Source organism: Rana temporaria, chromosome 12 (genome assembly GCF_905171775.1).
Source record: "Rana temporaria chromosome 12, aRanTem1.1, whole genome shotgun sequence".
Lineage (NCBI taxonomy): Eukaryota > Metazoa > Chordata > Amphibia > Anura > Ranidae > Rana > Rana temporaria.
The window spans coordinates 22,616,013-22,636,792 of record NC_053500.1 but is presented as its reverse complement, the minus strand read 5'-3'; the positions used below and the strand labels follow the sequence as shown (position 1 = coordinate 22,636,792).

The following is a 20,780-nucleotide window of genomic DNA, read 5'->3' as shown; positions in this document are numbered from 1 at the left end:
AGTTTTGTATTCCCGCCCACATGCAGCTCACTGATATGCCAGTTTAGCTACCCTGTCATTTCATGGCTCCGTTCTTGGCTATGGAGTCCATTCCCGCTTCCAAGATATTTAGGAATACGCAAAGGCTGACCCCCCCCCCTCCTCCTCTTAAAGTGAACTTGTTAAACACTTGTAAGTACAATTTTTTTTATAGTATAGGGAAAGGTCCAGTTTTTAGCGCTGTCTGTATCCCTGCTGGGGATTTGTCCTGGTTACCACTGTCATCGAGACAGAGAATGAGGGGAACTCAAAACTTTACAGTGCCCTAGGTTCACATCTCTGCGGTTGCATATGCATTTTTGATGCATTTTTTTCTCTTTTACAAGCTGCATATAGCTGGTTGGTTAAGCAGCAGGCTAGGAAGCAGGCCACCGCCTCCTTAACATCCAATGAGTCATCAGCTGTCAGCGGGCTTCCCCACTGACGGCTGAATGTAAAAATAAGCATGGGGCAAAAAAAACAGCGTGGGGTCCCCCCCAATCCATACCAGGCCCTTTCAGGTCTGGTATGGATTTTAAGGGGAACCCCACGCCAAAAAAAAAAAATGGTGCAGCCCCCCCCAAAAAAATCCATACTAGACCCTTATCCAAGCATGCAGCCCGACAGATCAGGAAAGGGAGGGGACAAGCAGGCACCCCCCTTCTGAACCATACCAGGCCACATGCCCTAAATATGGGGGGTGTGCTTTGGGGACAAGGGCCTTTTCCCCACAACCCTGGCCAGTGGTTGTGGGGCTCTGCGGGTGGGGGGCTTATCAGAATCTGGAAGACCCTCCAGCCCCCCCACCCTTGTGAATGATTTCGCCAAGGCCTGTTATGGCCTATAATTTATGATTTAACCACTTGCCGCCTGCCCTATTACAAAATGACGGCGGCAAAATGGTTTCAATATCCTGACTGGATGTCATATGACGTCTTCAGGATATTGAGCCGCTACGCGCCCCTGCCGATCGTTGTTGCGGGGTGTCGGTCTGTCAGTCTGACACCCCGCAACACCGATCTAGGTAAAGAGTCTCTGACGGAGACTCTTTACCATGTGATCAGCCGTGTCCAATCACCGCTGATCACAATGTAAACAAGAAGAGTCGTGATCGGCTTTTCCTAACTCGTGTCTGTCAGACGCGAGTAGAGGAGAGCCAATCGGCTGCTCCTCTGACAAGGGGGGTTCGTGCTGATCGATTATCAGCGCAGCCCCCCCTGAGGATGCCCACACTAGACCACCAGGGATGCCACCAGACCACCAGGGATGCCCACCACCAGGTATGCCACCCTAGACCACCAGGGATGCCAGTCAGTGTCCACAATGGATGCCAATCAGTGCCCACAATGGATGCCAATCAGTGCCCACAATGGGCATCACTGATTGGCAGGCATTGTTTGGCACGGATTGGCATCCATCAGTACAATATATTACAGTACATCCATGCCGCCTATCTGTGCCCATCCGTGCCACCTATCTGTGCCCATCCGTGCTGCCTATCTGTGCCCATCCGTGCCGCCTATCAGTGCCCATCAGTGCCGCCTATTAGTGCCCCATCAGTGCTGCATATTAGTGCCCATCATCAGCGCCCATCAATTCCACCTCATCAGTGCCACCTCATTGGTGCCACCTCATCGGTGCCCATCAGTGCCGCCTTATCAGTGCCTGTCAGTGCAGCCCCATCAGTGCCCATCAGTGAAGGAGAAAAAATACTTATTTACAAAGTTTTGTAACGGAAACAAAAAAAAAAGCATTTGTTTTTTAAAATTTTCGGTCGTTTTTTTTTTTTTTTTTTTCAGAAAATAAATATCCCAGAGGTGATCAAATACCACCAAAAGAAATCTCTATTTGTGGGAACAAAATAATAAAAATTTAGTTTGGTTACAGTGTAGCATGACCGCGCAATTGTCATTCAAAGTGCAACAGCCCTGAAAGCTGAAAATTGGTCTGGGCAGGAAGGTGTATAAGTGCCCAGTATGGAAGTGGTTAAATCAGCTGCTAAAAGTGCTTACTCCAGAGGCATACACTTGAACATACTGGGCCAGATTCATGAACAATGGTGCAGATTTGCACCGGCGTGGTGCATCATTTTTAGACTACACCGGTCCAGCGTGGAGAGGCAGTTAGGTGATTCAAGAAACTTTTTTTGTCTACGATGCCCCAGCGGGGCGGATTTTAGACGGCGTAAGGCCAACTGGGAGTCACCCTATGCTAATGAAGTGCCGACCGTGGCGCAGGGGTCACGCCGGCGCGCATCTTAGACCGCACATGCTCAGTGACATCCAGGGGTAAATGCCCCAATCTGCACATGCTCAGAACTGCGCCCCGGCGTGATCCCTGAGCTACGCCGACCCACTACCAAAGCCCAGTCCATGAATCAGCCCAGACTTCCGCCCTGCAGGTGCAAATGTACTGAAGCTTTTTTTTTCTAAGCTAGGTCGTTTGCATTGTGGTGGGGCAGTTATGGCTGATGAGGAATCCTCAGGTGGGCGGATGACCAATTTCAGCCCAGAGGAGAGGGCTGTAATTATTGAGGGCCTCTCCCAACATGGGGACCGCCTCTATGTGTTGTCCAGCAAGTGTTGTTGCTCAGGTCGTTTGTAACGCTGCTGCTTTAGCTGCTCTCCAGCTGACCTCTGCAAGTTTGGTGCAAAGTTACCCCTGCTTTTATGAAGTGTAACTTTGCACCGGAAATTTCAGCTCCGCTCACCGGGAGTAGCCTGCGCCGGTCAAGCTTAAGTTGATGAATCGGCCCAAAAACCTCATTTGCATATTTAAAACACAAAAACCATGGCCGCGCCAGATCCGACCAGCGTAAATCTGCGCCAACGCCGCGCCGGCGTGAAAAGGTTACACTGAGGCGATGAAGTCTATTTGGAGGCGTAATCTGGTTCTCTGGGTACGGCGCAAATCTGCACTTACGCCGTGCATCTACCAAAAAAACGGTGTAAGTGCTTCATGAATCTGGCCCACTCTTTGAATCTCTCTCTGTTCTGTATTCACATCACATTAATAGCTGGCGTATGTTATTTCTTGGTGAATGCTGCCCTCTTGTGGAGGATTGGTAATATTACAGTCTGTATTATTTGATATTTGGTGAAAAGACACAAGGCCCTTTCAAATGCCTTGTGTGTGTTTATTTGTATCTTTGTGCATTTCTCTACATTATTTTTTTTTTTCATTATACAAAGTGTGGGAGAAACATTCATAATAGGAAATTTTCATGGTGATGTATTAAATAAAAAAAAAAAACACACACACGCATCATACAATCATTTCTGTGCATTTCCATTTGTTTTCATTGGACATGCATAATGAATGAAAATGCAGCAGGTCCTTGATTTAAAAAATGCTCTAAGCTAATGAATGGATGAGAACTAGTCCTAAAGGATTGAATTTCTACTTGAAATGCATTTTAATGCGGAAAATGCATCCGTTTATGGGCAGGGTCTGACTAAACTATTTATTTTAGAGCAGCGAAGTGAGGACATTCAGCTCATAGAAGCCAATCATATTTCAAGCTTCATTCTCCTAGTGGAGGGTTACAGAATAAAATCTGCTACCAGATTGGCTGCAACGGGCAACAACAGAGTTATGGTTAGGGGTTAGGGGTCAAGGTTGGGGTTATGGTTTCCCCTTGGAGAATAAGACTAGGACTTAAGAATTGGAATAGGGACCTCCCCCCATACGGCAGAGGTCAATGGTCACGAGGCGTGGCTGACCCACCCCCACCCCAATTAAGTCGGGAAATGAACAAGTCGGGAAAAGTGCAGCTTCTTTTGCTGAAAACGATAGGAGAGTTTACTTCCACTTTAAGGTCACTATAAAAGACACAAATGCAGTCTTTGTTACTGGAGGAATATACTGTACCTATTTTTTGACTTCCTCTCAGCTGTTCGCTTTGAGAAAGTGACGTTTTTGGGGAGTTTTTGAACATGTGTCTTTTCAACTTGTAACAACGTGAAGGTCATTTACAATTAGCATTAATGATCTGAAGGCAGATGAAGCTGCCTGTATAACGTCTGTCCTATTTGTGACAGTTGTGCTTCCTCATTTGAATGTCTATTGTTCAGATCCTGATCTTAAAGATAGCCCATCAGAGGATACCACGACTGAGGACTATAGTGATTTCCCCTCTCCCACAAGCCCATCGCCTTCCGCTGACGAGACCCTGCAAGAGATCTTATCCGCAGCAAATTTCAGCTCCCTGGATGAGGACCAGCAAGTAGAAGAGGACGCAGGTACTGTGAAAGACAAAACATTTCCAACTGATTTTTATTTGGTTAAAGGGCCGGATTTGCCAGGATTTCAAAAGATTGATGAGTGTGAGTGTTATGCTAGAGCTGTGTGTTTTACTCATCAGTGGCTAGTTTTGGACTGTATATACATTCTTTAAGAAGATGGAATCTATTTTGAACTCTTTTGTATGGGGACATAGTAGACACAAACTAGTTTGGCCTATCCCTTAAAATCTTACGTCCATGGGAGGAACCTCCCTCCCGGATTACAGCGGTATAGATCTCTGGTTTCCACTGGCTCTAGCCATCCAGCCTATACTCCTATTCAAGTCATTCTACGAGGGGGGCAAACAAATCAACGACCCCCCCCCCCCCCCCGGTATAATGCATTATCAATGGGTAAGGTGATTAACCTTAATAATACACAACATTGGTCAGATCCACTCCCACACTCCTTTATGGCTCAACGGCCACATGCCGAAACTGCGCACCATCCCGGAACCTACAATTTGTGCCACATATGACGTGATCTACCTTCACCAAGTCATGACCACTTCAGGGCCTAAAACGTTCCAGTCACTTAAAGATGAATTTTCCCTTCCAAACCACCTACTATTCAGATATTTACAGCTTCGCCATGCGCTACAGACCCAGTTTACGGGGTCTCTCTGCCTCACTAGACACCCCCCTGTCCGGAATATTATATTGGGCATGGAACTCATTTCCACTCTTTACAAATTAGCTAGATACGCCGATTCTCAGAACGTACGTCCGCCCGGCGCATTATTTTACGTCGTTTGCGTAAGGCTTTTTCCGGCGTATAGTTACCCCTGCTCTATGAGGCGTACGCAATGTTAAGTATGGACGTCGGGCCAGCGTCAAATTTTCCGTTGTTTACGTCATTTACGTAAAACGTTCGCGAATAGGGCTTTGCGTAAATTACGTTCACGTCGAAAGCATTGACTATTTGCAACGTGATTTTGGAGCATGTGCACTGGGATACCCCCACGGACGGCGCATGCCCCGTTAAGAAAAAACGTCATTTACGTGGGGTCAAGTTGAATTAACATAAAACACGGCCTCATCTTAGTCATTTGAATTTCGCACCCTTACGCCGACACATTTACACTACGCCGCCGTAACTTACGGCGCAAATTCTTTGTGGATAAGGAACCTCCGCTTTAAGTTACGGCGGCTGTAGTGTATCTGAGATACGCTACGCCGGCCTATATATGCGCTGAGGTACGTGGATCTGGCCCAAAATGTCCATCCACAAATGGAAGCCTCCACAAGGGGATTAGAAGCAAAATCCATTTAATGAAGGTACAACATTTAACAACTCACATGGTTGAGTGGGTGTCCACTTAAGTATTCCAGAGTATAGGATAGGTGGTTGGAAGATGGCGAGACCTGTACTTATGAAGTAAGTGCATATGCTGATTGGAACAACCCCCCCCCCCCCCCAGTGATATACCACTAGGCAACGGTTTCACCTAACCTTTTTATAGTGTTCTATATTCTGCCGAAACCAAGTATTGCCATATAAATATGTTGTTTAACCTGTTTGCTGTGCTTGAATCGATATGACCAAGATGATTGTGTTTCTTATTATTTTATTTGACATATGTATCTAAACTTGTTGAAATATGTACATTTCCTTTCAATAAAGTTGGTTTTTCCAATAATAATAAAAAAAATATGTAAGCAGAGGTGGAATTATCTAAGGTCAGGTAACATGCAGCCTATTCATTCTTATTTCCCATCTCTGAAGTACATTATTCATATATTCCTCTGGAAAGTCCACGATGGGACTGCAGACACCTCATTGTTGGTGTCACTGGCCCCCTAGTGGACTTTCCATAGGAATATATAAATAGTACACTTTAAAGAGAATAACAAGAATCTCACAGTTGTCACAGAGCCTGATATGGGTCATTTTCTCACGTTTATTTTATTATCACCTAAGGTAAAGTGCAGATGACGTTGGAAGAAGAGCTGAAGGACTCTGTGGAGAAGACATTACAAGCCTTACTTCTCACCGAATCTCTAGAGTCTCCATCTCCAGAGAGAAACACAACGCTCCTCAACAGCCCCCCGCTACTTCCATTGACCCAGCCTAAGACATGCACGTGGGCTAACCAGTCTATAACAGGTAAGAGAACATAGTTACATAGTAGATGAGGTTGAAAAAAGACACAAGTCCATCAAGTCCAACCTATGTGTGTGATTATATGTCAGTATAATTGTAGGTAGGGAAACAGATGGATATTTGGCAGGTGGTATAACGATTTCAGCTCATCGAAGGGTCCCAAAAAGGGGGGGGGGATAGGGTTGGGACTTTACATGAGGCATAAGTTGGGATGGAGATGCGTTTCAGGAGTGGAATAAAGTGCCTCCACAGATCTACCACCAACAGTTAATTATGCATTGTCATTTTTGGACTAGCTGACCCAGGTTGATGTGGTCCGCCTTTAGTTTGGTGGTGTTTTGGTTTTTTTGGTTTGGTAGGCATGTTTGGTTCCACTCTTGCATTTCTTTTGTTTTTCCAGTGCTCTTTTTTGCTAGACCAACTATAGGTATGGGCATGGTCAGGTGATCACCTGCCCCCTATCTATTAATTAGCACTCCTGTGCTCCCATTGAGGAGACTTTAAAATTCATAGTTAGGACTGCAGTACACAGAGAGCCTTGACGGGGCCTGCAGCTTACACAGGTTAAGGCCTTATAAGAACCCACAATGGCCACTTCAGGGACACAGCAGCATAATCAAATGGGGGTTGTTAGCCAGCGATGAGCAAAAACAAGTTGTCCCACTATAAAGTATTTGAAATAATTAGCCACCACTAACCCTCCTTCCCGCCAAGGCTGCTGCAACATTGCCTTTTTATTTCGAGGAAGGCTCAGGGTATTTTATTTATTTATGTTGCTTCCAAATACAAGACAACACTTTTGGAATTGTTTCTGGGTGAATATAGGAATTGGTGAAAAATCTTTTTCCAATGATGTTACAGACAAAAAAATAAAATATTGTTTGGAGAGTTAGAGAAAATGTAAAACTTCTGACTGTAAGATCAGGATGCAGACACAATGGCAAGCTACTTTAGCTTCACCTTTTCTTTGAAAAAGTTTTTATTGAACAATTTACATTTGGAACATAGTTCTGCAAGTTACAAGGCAATACTGAAGAAATGCATAAAACAAAGAAATGTGGCTTATACACATATAGACACAGTAGATCAAAAACTTGTTCAGATTAAACAATGGACTCAGTAACTATCAATGAGTGGAAAACCTTATGTCTAAGCTATTCATGGGATTGCACGCTAGAAGGATTTATGTAGCTTCACCTTTAGCAGTCACCCTGCTGAAGGTGAGGCAGAAGCTGATGAGGTTCAGATAAGATGCCTACTGTGCCAGGGACCAATCCCCGAACTGGGGGGCATTTGCTTAGACTAATTGCCCTGCAACTGATAAGGGAGAAGTGGGGCTTCATCCCATTGTGTTGGGGGGAGAGAAGGAATGTCTTATTGCCTGGCATCTGAGACGTGATAGAAGAAGACAGCTGGGGCTTCCATTAGAAGCCGCCTTACACCAACAATGCGTTTTCTCTATTTGCTGTGCAGGTGTTACAGGGACAGGAAGTGAGTCAGAATCTTTGTGATGGAGTCAAAAACTTCACAGAAATGTTAATTCTTCCTAACTATAATCAAAACAAAATAAAAGTTGTCTGGACTTAGTATGTAGCTTTGACTTTTTATAGCCCTTAGTGGTGTATGCCTCCTAAAATAACTTTAACAGGCCATTGCTTTAAAGCAGAACTTCAGTCCACCTCTCAGGTGACTCCACACCCAGCTCTGCTATTGTGACGCATGCGCAGATGTGATGAAGGAATCTGCCTGTCCTTTGGGTCCTGACAGAGCCCGCTGGTACACCTGCGCATGTGATTTTTCGAGCATGCACAAAGACCAGGAAGGTTTTGGATATCCATGGTAGCAGTCTTTGCATATGTGCAGATGGTTGGGGAAATCGGTGCCACAGGGCTCTTTTGGGACCTAAAGTCCCGCAGCGCATGGGGCAGGGAGAACCAAACGTAATTCTCAACTAGGTAACAAACGGGAAATCGGTGCCACAGGGCTCTTTTGGGACCTAAAGTCCCGCAGCGCATGGGGCAACGAGAACCAAACTTAATTGTCACCTAGGTGAGAAACGTGGACGGTGCTGCTTTGGAGCACAAATACATTACTTTGTTAAAAAAAAAAAAAAAAAAATGTCCATTTATAGAAAGTAGTGAGGGGAAGTGTCAGAGCAGCGCAACATGACCTTTAGGCTGAAGCTCCCGCTTAAAATTTGCTGCCTGGTGTTGCACTTTAATAACAATGGACCTTAGCTATTCAACAAGTATGCAATGCAAGTATGTGTATGCAACAAGAACTGTCTGTGTAGCTGAGCTCCCAGCATGCGATTAGCACTGTACTTCTTGTACTGTCATCCCACAGGTACAGAAATGGAAGACATCCCCTCCCCTCCAGCGAGGATCATGAAAAATCCTGCCTCCGTTGGCTCCTCCCACATCTCAGGACACACCAATCTCTTCCAGCCATCCGGCCACAAAATCTCAGAAAACAATGGTTCAGTGATGAAGGGCCAGAACCCCACTCCAACAGGCTCCCCCCACCTGCCTGCCATGCATATGCCTTTACCTTCCAGCCGAGTCATAGAGGAACTCCACCGGGCGCTGGCCACCAAACATCGCCAAGACAGGTGAATGCATAGACAATGCGAAACACGTCTGTAAGATAGTTTATTGATATTATAGCAAAGACAATCTATGGGGATATAAATAGGGGGCTGCCATTACTTATTTGGTGTTTTAAGGGGCAGGCTTTGGACAGTTATCCTTATATTAGCTGCACTACTTTTTGCTTAACTGACTTGGAACAAGCATGCAGGACAAGAGATCATACTCCCTAGACTTCACTGCCTCCACGCTCATTGCAGGTAATTAATTCATACTTATTATTGTGGCCAGGGCTCAAGTCCTGCAGGAACGCGTGGGAACGGAGTTCCTGCACTTTTTTCACAGCAGGAACGCAGTTCCCTTTGCAGGACTAAAGCAGCCAAGAGCAGCCGAGCCAATCCTTCACTAAGGCCCCATACACACGATAGAATTTATCCGCAGATACGGTTCAGCGGACCGTATCCGCGGATAAATCCTCTCTAAGATTTCAGAGGATTTCAATGCGATGGCGTGTACACACCATCGCATTGAAATCCGCGCTGAAATCCTCTGCCGATGACGTGTCGCGCCGTCGCCGCTATTATGACGCGGCGACGGGCGCGACACTGTCATATAAGGAATTCCACGCATGCGTCTATTCATTACGACGCGTGCGGGGAATCCCTTTGGACGGATGGATCCGGTAAGTCTGTACAGACGAGCGGATCCATCCGTTGGAATGGATTCCAGCAGATAGATATTCTGTGCATGTCGACAAATATTTATCTGCTGGAAATCCATTCCAGGGGAGATTTATCTGCGGATAGATATCCGACGGAGTGTACACACCATAGGATCTATCCGCAGAAACCCATTTGATGGGATTTATCTGCGGATAGATTCTATGGTGTGTATGGGGCCTAAGGGGTGATGCCTGGCTCCAATCACTGTCAGGGGCAGGCAAACCTTAGTAATCCTTTATGTTACAGGCCGCTTCCTGTATATGGATTCATCAGGTAGAGTGCGGGTATTCCGTCACTTCCCCGATGCCGCAATGTCACCTGGGAGCTTTTGTCATTGTTCCCAGGAGCCATTGCGGAGGTCTGCCGCGAGTTATCGCGGGATTTAGAAAGAACTTGCAGTGGATCCAAAAAAAAAACATGCCGTTTAGTAATTATGCATATGAGCGTATCATTTTTTTTTTTGGTGGGGGAGTGGATCTTGGGTGGGAGTTCCCAAACTTTTTTCCCCAGGACTTGACCCCTGATTGTGGCATATTTTAAGTACTGTGCAAAAATTTCAGGCAGGTGTGAATGTTGTAATAAGAATACTTTCAAAATATATATCAATTGCTTATTTTTTATCAATTTACAAAATGCTAAATGAGCAAACAGAAGTAAAATCTAAATCAAAACAATATTTGGTGTGACTACCTTTTTGGCTTAAAAACCAACATCAGTTCTTACACTTGCACACTTTGTACACTCGCACAAAGTCAGGAACTTTGTAGGGTTAGAGTCAGATGTATAATTAACCAGTTATACCAAGCAAGTTCTAATCGTCATCAATTTCATATGTAGGTTGAAATGCAGTCATCAACTGGGTGAGAAACAGCCAAACTCTGCTACTAAGGTGAAGTTGTGGAATACAGTTTTATGTCAGTGGTAGGCCAAGGAAACCTAATGCAGCAGAAAAAAGCACATCATGCTTACTTACCTTTAACAGAAGATGTCTAGCAGTGCCATCTGCACAGAACTGGCTGACACCAATAGGACCCAGGTACACCCATCTACTGTCTGGAAAAGTCTGGCCAAAAGTGGTCTTCATGGAAGAATTGGGGCCAAAAACCTATACCTCCGACGTGGAAACAAGACTAAAGCCCTGTACACACGATCGTACGGACCGATGGCCCGTTTTCATCGGACAAACCGACCGTGTCTGGGCCCCATCGGTTTGTTTTCCATTGGTGAAAAAAAATAGAACATGTTTTAAAATTTTCCTATGGATAAAAAACCGATAGAAAAAAAACGATCGTCTGTGTGGAACTCTGAGAAAAATCCACGCATGCACAGAATCAAGTCGACGCATGCTCGGAAGCATTGAACTTCATTTTTCTCAGCACGTCGTAGTGTTTTACGTCACCGCGTTGGACACAGTCGGATTTTTGACTGATGGTGTGTAGGCAAGACTGATGAAAGTCAACTTCATCGGATACTTGATGAAAAAATCCATCGGATTAGATTCCATCAGATATCCGATCGTGTGTACAGGGCATAAGCGTCTCAACGATGCATGAAAACATAGGAACTGGGGTGCAAAAAAATGGCAGCATGTGCTTTGGACTTATAAAGCAAAATGTGAAATATTTGGCTGTAGTGTGACGCAGTTTGTTCGCCGAAGGACTGGAGAGCAGTACAATAATGAGTGTCTGCAGGCAACAGTAAAGCATAGATTTGGGGTTGAATTTCTGCAAATGGAGTTTTTGTTAGGATCAATGGTGTCCTCAATGCTGAGAAATACAGGCAGATAATTATCTGTAATGCCATACCATCAGAGAGGCTGCAAATGTATTCTGCAGCAGGAAAATGACCCCAAACAAACAGCCCGTGTTATTAAGAACTATCTTTAGTGTAAAGAAGAAAAAGGAATCCCGGATGTGATGGTTTGGCCCTCACAAAGCCCTGATCTCAACATCATCAAGTCTGTCTGGGATTACATGAAGAAACAGGAAGATTTGAAGCAGTCTATATCCACAGAAGATCTGTGGTTAGTTCTCCAACATGTTTGGAACAACCTACCTGCTGAGTTCTCTCAAAAACTGTGTGCAAGAACTGATGCTGGTTTGAAGTCAAAGGGTGGTCACACCAAATATAAATTTTATTTGGGTTTCTGTTCTGTTCATTTACTTAATGAATTATTGATACAAATAAACTATTAACACTTCACTTTTTGAAAGCTTTCTTAATTTTACAGCATTTTTCCTTGTCAAAAATATTTTATTGAGTACAAAGTTGTAATACAAAAAAATATAAAATAATAAAAAAATATAAAATAAAAATAATAATTAAAAAAAAATATATATAAAAAAAAAAAAAATACATCGAAAATAGAGAAGCTCAAATATTCTTATTCCAATATGTAAATATACAAAGTAGATATTTGTGGACAAAGTATGGTATACTATTTAGTCACTAATGACATTAAGATTATTAAGTTTAGAGGTTTTATGTAGTTATTAGTAACTATTGACATATACTGTATTTATCGGCATATACCGCACACTTTTTTGCCCTGAATATCAGGGCAAAATCGTGGGTGCGCGATATACGCCAATACCCGCTTCCCGCGCCGAGTTTGAACCACTGCGCCGGCATATACCGAGCGCAGTACACTCGGGTATAGTCGGGCAGGCTCGGCTCCTCTCGCGGTCACGTCCTGGACGTACAGGACGCACAGGACGTGACCGAGAGAGGAGCCGAGCCTGACCGATTATACCCGAGTGTACTGCGCTCGGTATATGCCGGCGCAGTGGTTCAAACTCAGCGCGGGAAGCGGGGATCGAGCGGGGAGGACACCGCAGAAGGACGCCGGACCCGACGAGGAGGACACCACCGAAGCCGCAGACGGACGTCGGACCCGACGAGGCCGCCGATGGACGCCGCACAAGACACCAAAACTGTAAGTACTAAAATGTGCGCGCTATACGCCGGAGCGCGCAATACCCCGATAAATACGGTATATTGTCCTCTGTGAAGCAAAGAGTTGTTAGCAATACAAAGGGAGCTTCAAAATCATAATAGTAAAATAGCAAATAATAGAGAAAAATAGAGAAAAAAGAAAAAATAAATAAATAACGATAACTATAAGAAAATATAATGGAGAAAAAAGAGAGTACTGGAACCATAAGGGGGGTCCACGTGGTTGAGCCAAGAGCCACCGCTCCAATCCAAGACTTTTACAGCATTTTTCACACCTTGCACAGTAGTGTATTTTTTTTTATAGAGTCTTCAGGTTGGTCACGTGACACGCTGGGTCCTATTCCAGATGTGCTTCTCCAGATGCAGAAATTATTGCTGATGTCAGTGCTGCTAGCTACATGAATATACTGTGAATAATGGGCACTGTCATGACGTACCCTCAGTGGGCAGGCCAATGGCACCCTGCGGTCACAGTATCAACTCGACTAGGGTTGAGTGATGTTGGATGTCTTTTTTACCAGACGACTGAGGACATTTTGTGGTGAAAAGAAGTACTACAAAGGACATCTTCAGAGTGAAGGTGAGTATTGCAGCCTAAACTTTTTATCTTTTAAATCTGCTAGAAAACTATGCTAATTTAAAATCATCTTGCTCGGAGTTGGGCTTTAAATATATCTTATTGGTCACTCTCTGGGAATAACAACAATTTTCACTACTAACACTCTCATATTTGTTGCCTGATTTATTTCTCCAGCTTTCACAATCGGGATGTGAAGTCTTCTCCGAAGAAGAGGGTGGAGTTTCGAACCTCACGGCCCTCCAGCATGGACAAGAGCAGAGACAGCTCCACGGAGAGCGACTGCGAGAACAAGTGCGGCTCAGTAAAAGAAGCCGAGGAAAACAAAGAAAACTTGATCAGGGATTCCAGCCATAAAGACAACATGCTGTTATATGAGGACGAAGATGAACTCAACAGCTCTGTTATCTCTGGTGAGAACAGGGAAAAAAAAATAAAAATTACAACACTAAAGCTGCGTACACACGGTCGTTTAAAAAATGACATTTTTAAAAACTTAATTTAAAATCATTGTGTGTCACATCGTTTTTCGGCTTCTGAATGTCGTTTTTCGGGTTGTAAAAAATGATCGTGTGTGGGCTAAAACGACGTTTTAAACCAGCGCATGCCCAGAAGCGAGTTATGAGACGGGAGCGCTCGTTCTGGTAAAACTACCATTCATAATGGAGTAAGCACATTCATCACGCTGTAACAGACAAAAAAGCGCGAATCGTCTTTTAGTAACAAGTAACCAGCTAAAAGCAGCCCAAAGGCGAATAGAACTTCCCCTTCAGAGTGCCGTCGTACGTGTTGTACGTCACCGCGCTTTGTTCATCATTTTTCAAAAACGATGGTGTGTGGGCAACGTCGTTTTTAATGATGAAGTTGGAAAAACTTCGTTTTTTGGACATGCTGAAAAATTTCATTTTTTTTCATGACGAAAAACGACCGTGTGTACGCGGCATAACACCCAAATGACATGTTTTTGTCCATTCTGAATCATCAGTGTTTTCACTTTTTTCTCCCTTCTGAACAGAGCTGTGTGTATTTGTGATGGGGTGTGTAACGGTCACCAACGTTTACGACCTTCCATCCCATCCACGACAGCTCATCTGACACACAGACAAATCAGCAGGCATCCCATTTTCCCAGAATCAAGACGAGACACGCAGCTCTGTACTTGTTTCAAATGAAGACAATTTTAATGGTTTCTTCTCAGCTTATATACAGTACAAGGCATTAAAGGAACAATCAACTCCCCACCCACACACTAAGGCTAATTACTAAACATTCCTTCATTAACAGCATAACAAACAAAACACCATCACACACTGAGTTCCCTAGGCAGACGTTCTGTCTCCGACAAGTACATTCCACACATAAACAGTATTTAGCATACATAATTAGAGGTCTGGGATCAGACCTGGATTAACACCTGTCCGTTACAACACCTTTACACAAGGACAATGAAATGTCTTCCAGGCCCTGACTCAATTAGCATGTCACTAGTCAGGGCTAATCATAGAATGAGTCACTATTGACTGGTTGGGCCAACATCTTGCAGTATCTCAAAATCCTGCAATACGAACTATCAGTGATGTCCCATCTCATGTAATACATGAATTATGATACACTTGCCACCCCATGCCCAAAAGGCACAGGGTGGACTCAGACCCAAGAGTTATCAGTGACGCTGACACAGGAGTATCCCCCATCCTCACAAAGTCTCTGGGTGTCCCGGGTCATTCCATTACAGGGTGCATAGCAAAAACATTAAAGAACCCCCAGCTTCTCTAATATTCAACCCAAATTATAGTACAAATTGTTTTCTTAGCAACTGTATAGATATAACAAAACTTTGATTCAATTCATACAAATGTATTAGCCAAATGCCATTCCTACCTGAAAAAAAAAACATTGTACAGTGGAACCTTAGTTTACGAGTAACGAGGTTAACGAGAATTTTGAATAACGAGCAACTTAAAAAAAAAAAAAAATTACTTGGTTTGCGTGTGTTGTCTCGCAATACGAGCAGAATTCAAGCTAATAGGGTGTGCAGTACCACATTTGGCCAGAGATGCGGGGGCGCCAGAGCCGAGCAGAACCAAGTGGAGCCGATTGGATCCGTTAGTAGACGTTTGGAAATACTCTGTCCCTGAGCCTTTCCGAGGTTTTTCGAGTTCAGTTGAGCTGTCCCCAAGCCTTTCCGAGTATTTCCAAGTCTCTCTGGCACCCCCCACCTATGGCCACATGTGGTATTGCATGCCATAGAAGCCAATGCGGAACAAATTATCTTTGTTTCCATTGACTTCTATGGGGATACTCGCTTTGATATGCGAGTGCTTTGAATTACAAGCATTCTCCTGGAACGGATTATGCTCGTAATCCAAGGTTCCAATGTATAGCTATACAGCTTTGGGCACCCTAGCAGTCACATGGTCTGCTATGGCTATAGTTCTGCCTCTGCTTATTCACGTTTATTCTCAACAAGAGTTGCCACAAAAACAGGAGGAGAGGGGACATTTTTCAACGGGGATACGTGTTTCAGTGACTGCTAGGAGGAGATTTGCCCTCGCTTTGAATATTTTTTTTTTGTGTCTCTGGAACAGAGGGAAACCTTTCAGCCAATAAATAAATAATAACCATGACCTATCTACACTATCCAAAAGAAGAAAAATGGTTTTGGTTTTACATACAATATAAAATGGATAGACAAAGCTCTGTTTTGGATAGAGTAGGGATGAACTAGAATCATGATCAGTCAATGAGAAAATGAAGATATGGACAACCGCACTCCAATGCAAAAAAACACCTTTAATGTGGTGAAAAAAGATCCATACAGCAACAGAGGTACAGGTCCAGTTGACGTGTTTCACACCCTTACTGGTGCTTAGTCATAGTTATGACTAAGCACCAGTAAGGGTGTAAAACGTGTTAGCTGTATGTGTACCTGTAGTTGCTGTATGGATCTTTTTTCACCACATTAAAGGTGTTTGCATTGGAGTGCGGTTGTCCATATCTTTATTTTCTCATTGACTATGTATGCAGAGCCAGCACCCTTGATCTTTCATGCGAGGAGAGTGTAATTATGGCTTCACCACCTGGAGTGGTACAAATCTTTTTCTTCTAGATTCACGATCAGGTTTTTATTGCTGAATGGTTCCCCACTAGGTAGTGTGAGATTGGGGTGAGGTACGTTTACTATGAGTTGTACCGGTCCAAAACTGTATTTTACGGCATGGCAGCCCACTTTTATTTAAAAGCAAGGCAGAGTTCATACAGATAGGTCTTCCCATGCAGGTGGATCTCACCATCACTGCAAAGACATAACATCCAGCCTCTTGGCTCTCTTGTGGCAGCTTTACTGCTCAGAGTACCTCTGCAGGGTCTTCCTGACCATCAAACACATCCCAGGCCCGGATTCAGAAAGCAGTCACGACGGCGTATCTCCAGATACGCCGTCGTAACTCTGAGTGTGGGCCGTCGCAACTCGGCGCCTGATTCATATAATCAGATACGCCACTCGTATCTAGGCAACTGTGAGGCGTAAGTCTCCTACGCCGTCGTATCTTAGGCTGCATATTTACGCTGGCCGCTAGGTGGCGCTTCCGGAGATTTACGCATAGAATATGTAAATTAGTTACATACGCCGATTCAGAAACGTACGTCCGCCCGGCTCATTTTTTTACGTTGTTTACGTAAGGCTTTTTCCGGCGTAAAGTTACCCGTTAGTTAGTTGCTATATGAGGCGTAGCCAATGTTAAGTATGGACGTCGGGCCAGCATCGAATTTTGCTTCGTTTGCGTAAGTCGTTCGCAAATAGGGCTTTGCGTAAGTTACGTTCACGTCAAAACCAATGAGGCTTTGTGGCGTAATTTGGAGCATGCACACTGGGATACGTCCACGGACGGCACATGCGCCGTTAGTAAAAAACGTCATTTACATGGGGTCACCATTCATTAACATACAACACGCCCACTGCCTGGATAATTTGTATTACGTGGGCTTACGCCAGACCACATACGCTACGCCGCCGTAACTTAGGGCGCAGGTTCTTTCTGAATACAGAACCTGCCTCACGAAGTTACTCGGGGCTTTCTGAATCCGGGCCCCAGTGTTTATCTATCTTAGCTCTGCGTCTTTTCTCAAAGCTCCCTAGCTACGCTTGTCCCTCTTGGACTCTCTCTTGGGCTTCGACCTTAGTCTGTCCCAACAGCATGGTGCACCAACATCTCACGGCTTTCTTCACACACTGACTTTCTCGAGGGGGTGGGGCCCGGAGCACTAATTCTGGCTCCAGTATGAAGCCAGCACACACCTGAGTCATTCGTGTGCCTGCTTCTCCCAAAATGTGGCGTAAAGCGTAAACTACCATTTTACCGAATAGCACTGGGTCACCCTGCTACACTAGATTCAACATCTCCATTTGTCCTGGGAACCAATGTTACAGGCCTGAAAGTAATGAAAAATCCAAAATGGGAGTGTTTAGAAAATGTAACAAAACCTTTCTATGGGACACCTTTTCTAGTGGAAACTGCCTAAGAGGGGAATTGCTCTAATTTTGGAGAGATTTCCTCTTACTTCCTGTTGCATCCCCAGGACAGGAAATGGAGAGCAATCTCCCTAATAGGATGCAGACTGCAGAATATAAACACACAGGTGTTTACCACGTCAACACTGGGCACTTTCCTCCCTTCCTGCCCAGGACAATTTTCAGCTTTCAGTGCTCACAAACTTGCGCGGTCATGCAAAACTGTACCCAACCTAATTTTTTTTAATTTTCTTCCCACAAATAGAGCTTTCTTTTGGTATTTGATCACCTCTGGGGTTTTTATTTTTTGCTAAACAAACTTGAAAAAAAAAAGTTTTTCTTTGTTTCTGTTATAAAATGTTGTTTTCTCCTTCACTGATGGGCACTGATGAGGCTACGCTGACAGACACTGATGAGATGGCAGTGATGGGGACTGATGAGTTGGTACTGATAAGGTGGCACTGATGAGGAGGCACTAATGTGTAGAATTGCTGGGCACCGATAGGCAGCACTGTTGGGCACTGATAGGCGGCACTGACGGGTACTAATAGATGGCACTAATAGATGGCACTGATAGGCAGCACTGATGAGGAGGTACTGACAGTCATCAGTGCTTCCTGGTTACCACTGTGATTGGTCATAGTTGGGCACTGATTTGCATCTGTGAAGGGCACTGACAGGCGTTACTGATGGACACTAATTGCCACTTTCATGGGCACTGACTGGCATTTTGATAGGCACTGACTGGCATCCGATGGGCACGGATTAGCAGCTGTGGTGGGCACCTCTGATGTGGGCTCGCTGATAATCAATGCACTGATTATCAACACAGACCCCTCCTGTGACAGGAGAGCCACCAATCGGCTCTTCCTGTCAGCTCAAACTGAGGAAAGCCAGTTACAGGCACTTCCTGGTTACCACTGTGATTGGTCATAGTTGATCATGTGGTAAAGAGCCTACGATCGGAGATGCAGTGTGTCAGAGTGACACACCACAGATCCTGCTGGACTTAATATGATGTCGGATGTCAATCCGCAATGGGGCGGGTGGGAAGTGGTTAAGGTCTGGTTCACACTGATGTGACTTCAAATGTGACTTGGGTCGCACCGCTTCACACGACAATTATTATTATACAGGATTTATACAGCGCTAACAGTTTACACATATAACGTTACATCGAATGGTGCCTGTTGACATCATCAGCTGTGATGCGATTTGGGAAATGGTCCTGTGCTACTTTGGTGCGATTTACAATATGATTTGGCCCCATAGAATATAAAAATAAACCACACCCAAAACGCAAACCAAAGTTGCATCAAAATCACACTACATAATCGCATTGCAATAGTGTGAACCAAGCCTAAGGGCTCTTTCACACGGAGCGGACCGTTTCTGGGTCCGCTCCGTCGGCTCAGCGGGAATCCCCGCTGAGCTGTCGGCGGATAGGGCGGTCCCCGCACACAGTGCAGGGACCGCCCTGTCTCAGCTCCGCTCTGCGCTATGGGGAACCTGATGCAGACGGACCGTCTGTCCGTCTGCATCAGTTCCGCTCCGCCGGACGGAAGAAAAATAGGGTTTTCTTCCGTCCGAAAACCGGATCCCGACGGACGCGGACGCTAGCGGATGCTCCATCCGCTAACGGACGCGATCCCATAGGGATGTATTACAAGTCCGTTAACGGACTTGTAATAACGGACAGGCGGAGCGGACGTCTGAAAGGGGCCTTAGCCATTCCCTACTTTATCAAAACAAAAATAAACTTACCCGCCGGCCCACAGTCTTCTTTAAAATGTAGAATAAGCTGTGTGCTGGGATGACAGCACAGCATCTCTCGCTTGCAGATGGCCAAAGACTAGCACTTGGAATAAGTCGTGAAGTAGATGCCAGCCAGGAATCTCATGGATGTCATTGGAGCAGAGGTAAGCATTGCAGGCTTAGGGCCCTTTCAGACGGAGCGGTATCTGTCAAGCTGATCTGCCTGCTCAGCGGGAGATCTCTCTGCTGATCCCCGCTGAGCAGGCGGATGACAGGTGCGTGCCCACTCCACTTTGCAGAGCAGACACAGCCCGCTGTTCTCTATGGGACAGTCGGATGGAAACGGACTGTTTGTTCCATCAGACTGTCATCCAATCTGCCAGATGGATGGGGAACAGGATCCCCATCCGTCTGTTTTTAGCAGACCTGGTCGGATGTTGGCGGGTGTCAGTGGTCTGATTGGGTCCGCCTGAAAAATGGACGGGTGGAGCCAATCAGTCCACTGTTGTGAAAGGTGCCTTCGAGTGATTGTAAAGGCTTGTGTTTTTTTTTAAATGTATAATAAACATGTCATATTTACCTGCTCTGTAAAGCCGAGATCCTCTTCTTCTGGGGTCTCCCGCCGGTGCTCTTGGCTTCTCCTCCCTTCCAAGTGCCCCGATAGCCAGCCATTTGCTATAGCACACTCCTGCGGGCTCAATCCTGAGTTGGGCTGTGTGCGTCTATTGACACACACAGGGTGGCTTGTCCCTGCCCCCCGCTCCCTCCTAACAGTAGCAGGAACCAATTTCTCTCACTGCTGTCTCTGATTCTTGTAAAGACAGAGCAGCACTGTTGTTCTCCGGCACAGTGCTGGATCAGGATTGGATGTAATTATTTAGGGGGATCTGAGGGGATTTTTTTTTACCTTAATGCAGAGAATGCATTCATGTAAAAATCCTTGTGGTCCACATCTATGAAGAAACGTCACAAACAGGTTTCTCAGTTGTCATAGTTAAAGTGGAAGTAGCGCTGACACTTTTTCATTTAAGGAGAGATATTTCACGTCTCTACAAAGTGCCAGCATGCTCACATTCTACATTTAGACTTTAGTTCCATTTCACATCACTTCAAACTGGCACAGACTCCCTCTAGACCTGCTCAGAGACCCAAATGTATGCAGTTCCATCTTTTACCACAAGAGGGAGTGGATAACTAAAGGTACATTTTATTTATTTATAAATGTATAATGCCGCGTACACACGACCGTTTTTAATGTCCTAGAAAAA

General features: G+C 45.0%; 1 protein-coding gene across 3 annotated transcripts in view; it reads left to right on the top strand.

Annotated features, from left to right (window-relative positions):
* PHACTR3 (phosphatase and actin regulator 3) overlaps positions 1–20,780 on the top strand; it is a 173,558-nt gene that overhangs the window by 52,486 nt on the left and 100,292 nt on the right. For all 3 annotated transcript variants that reach the window (XM_040331571.1, XM_040331572.1, XM_040331573.1), the window contains exons 4-7: positions 4,092–4,259; positions 6,223–6,408; positions 8,752–9,016; positions 13,425–13,660. In XM_040331571.1, coding sequence (XP_040187505.1) covers positions 4,092–4,259; positions 6,223–6,408; positions 8,752–9,016; positions 13,425–13,660 — 855 coding nt within the window. The remainder of the gene's footprint in view (positions 1–4,091; positions 4,260–6,222; positions 6,409–8,751; positions 9,017–13,424; positions 13,661–20,780) is intronic.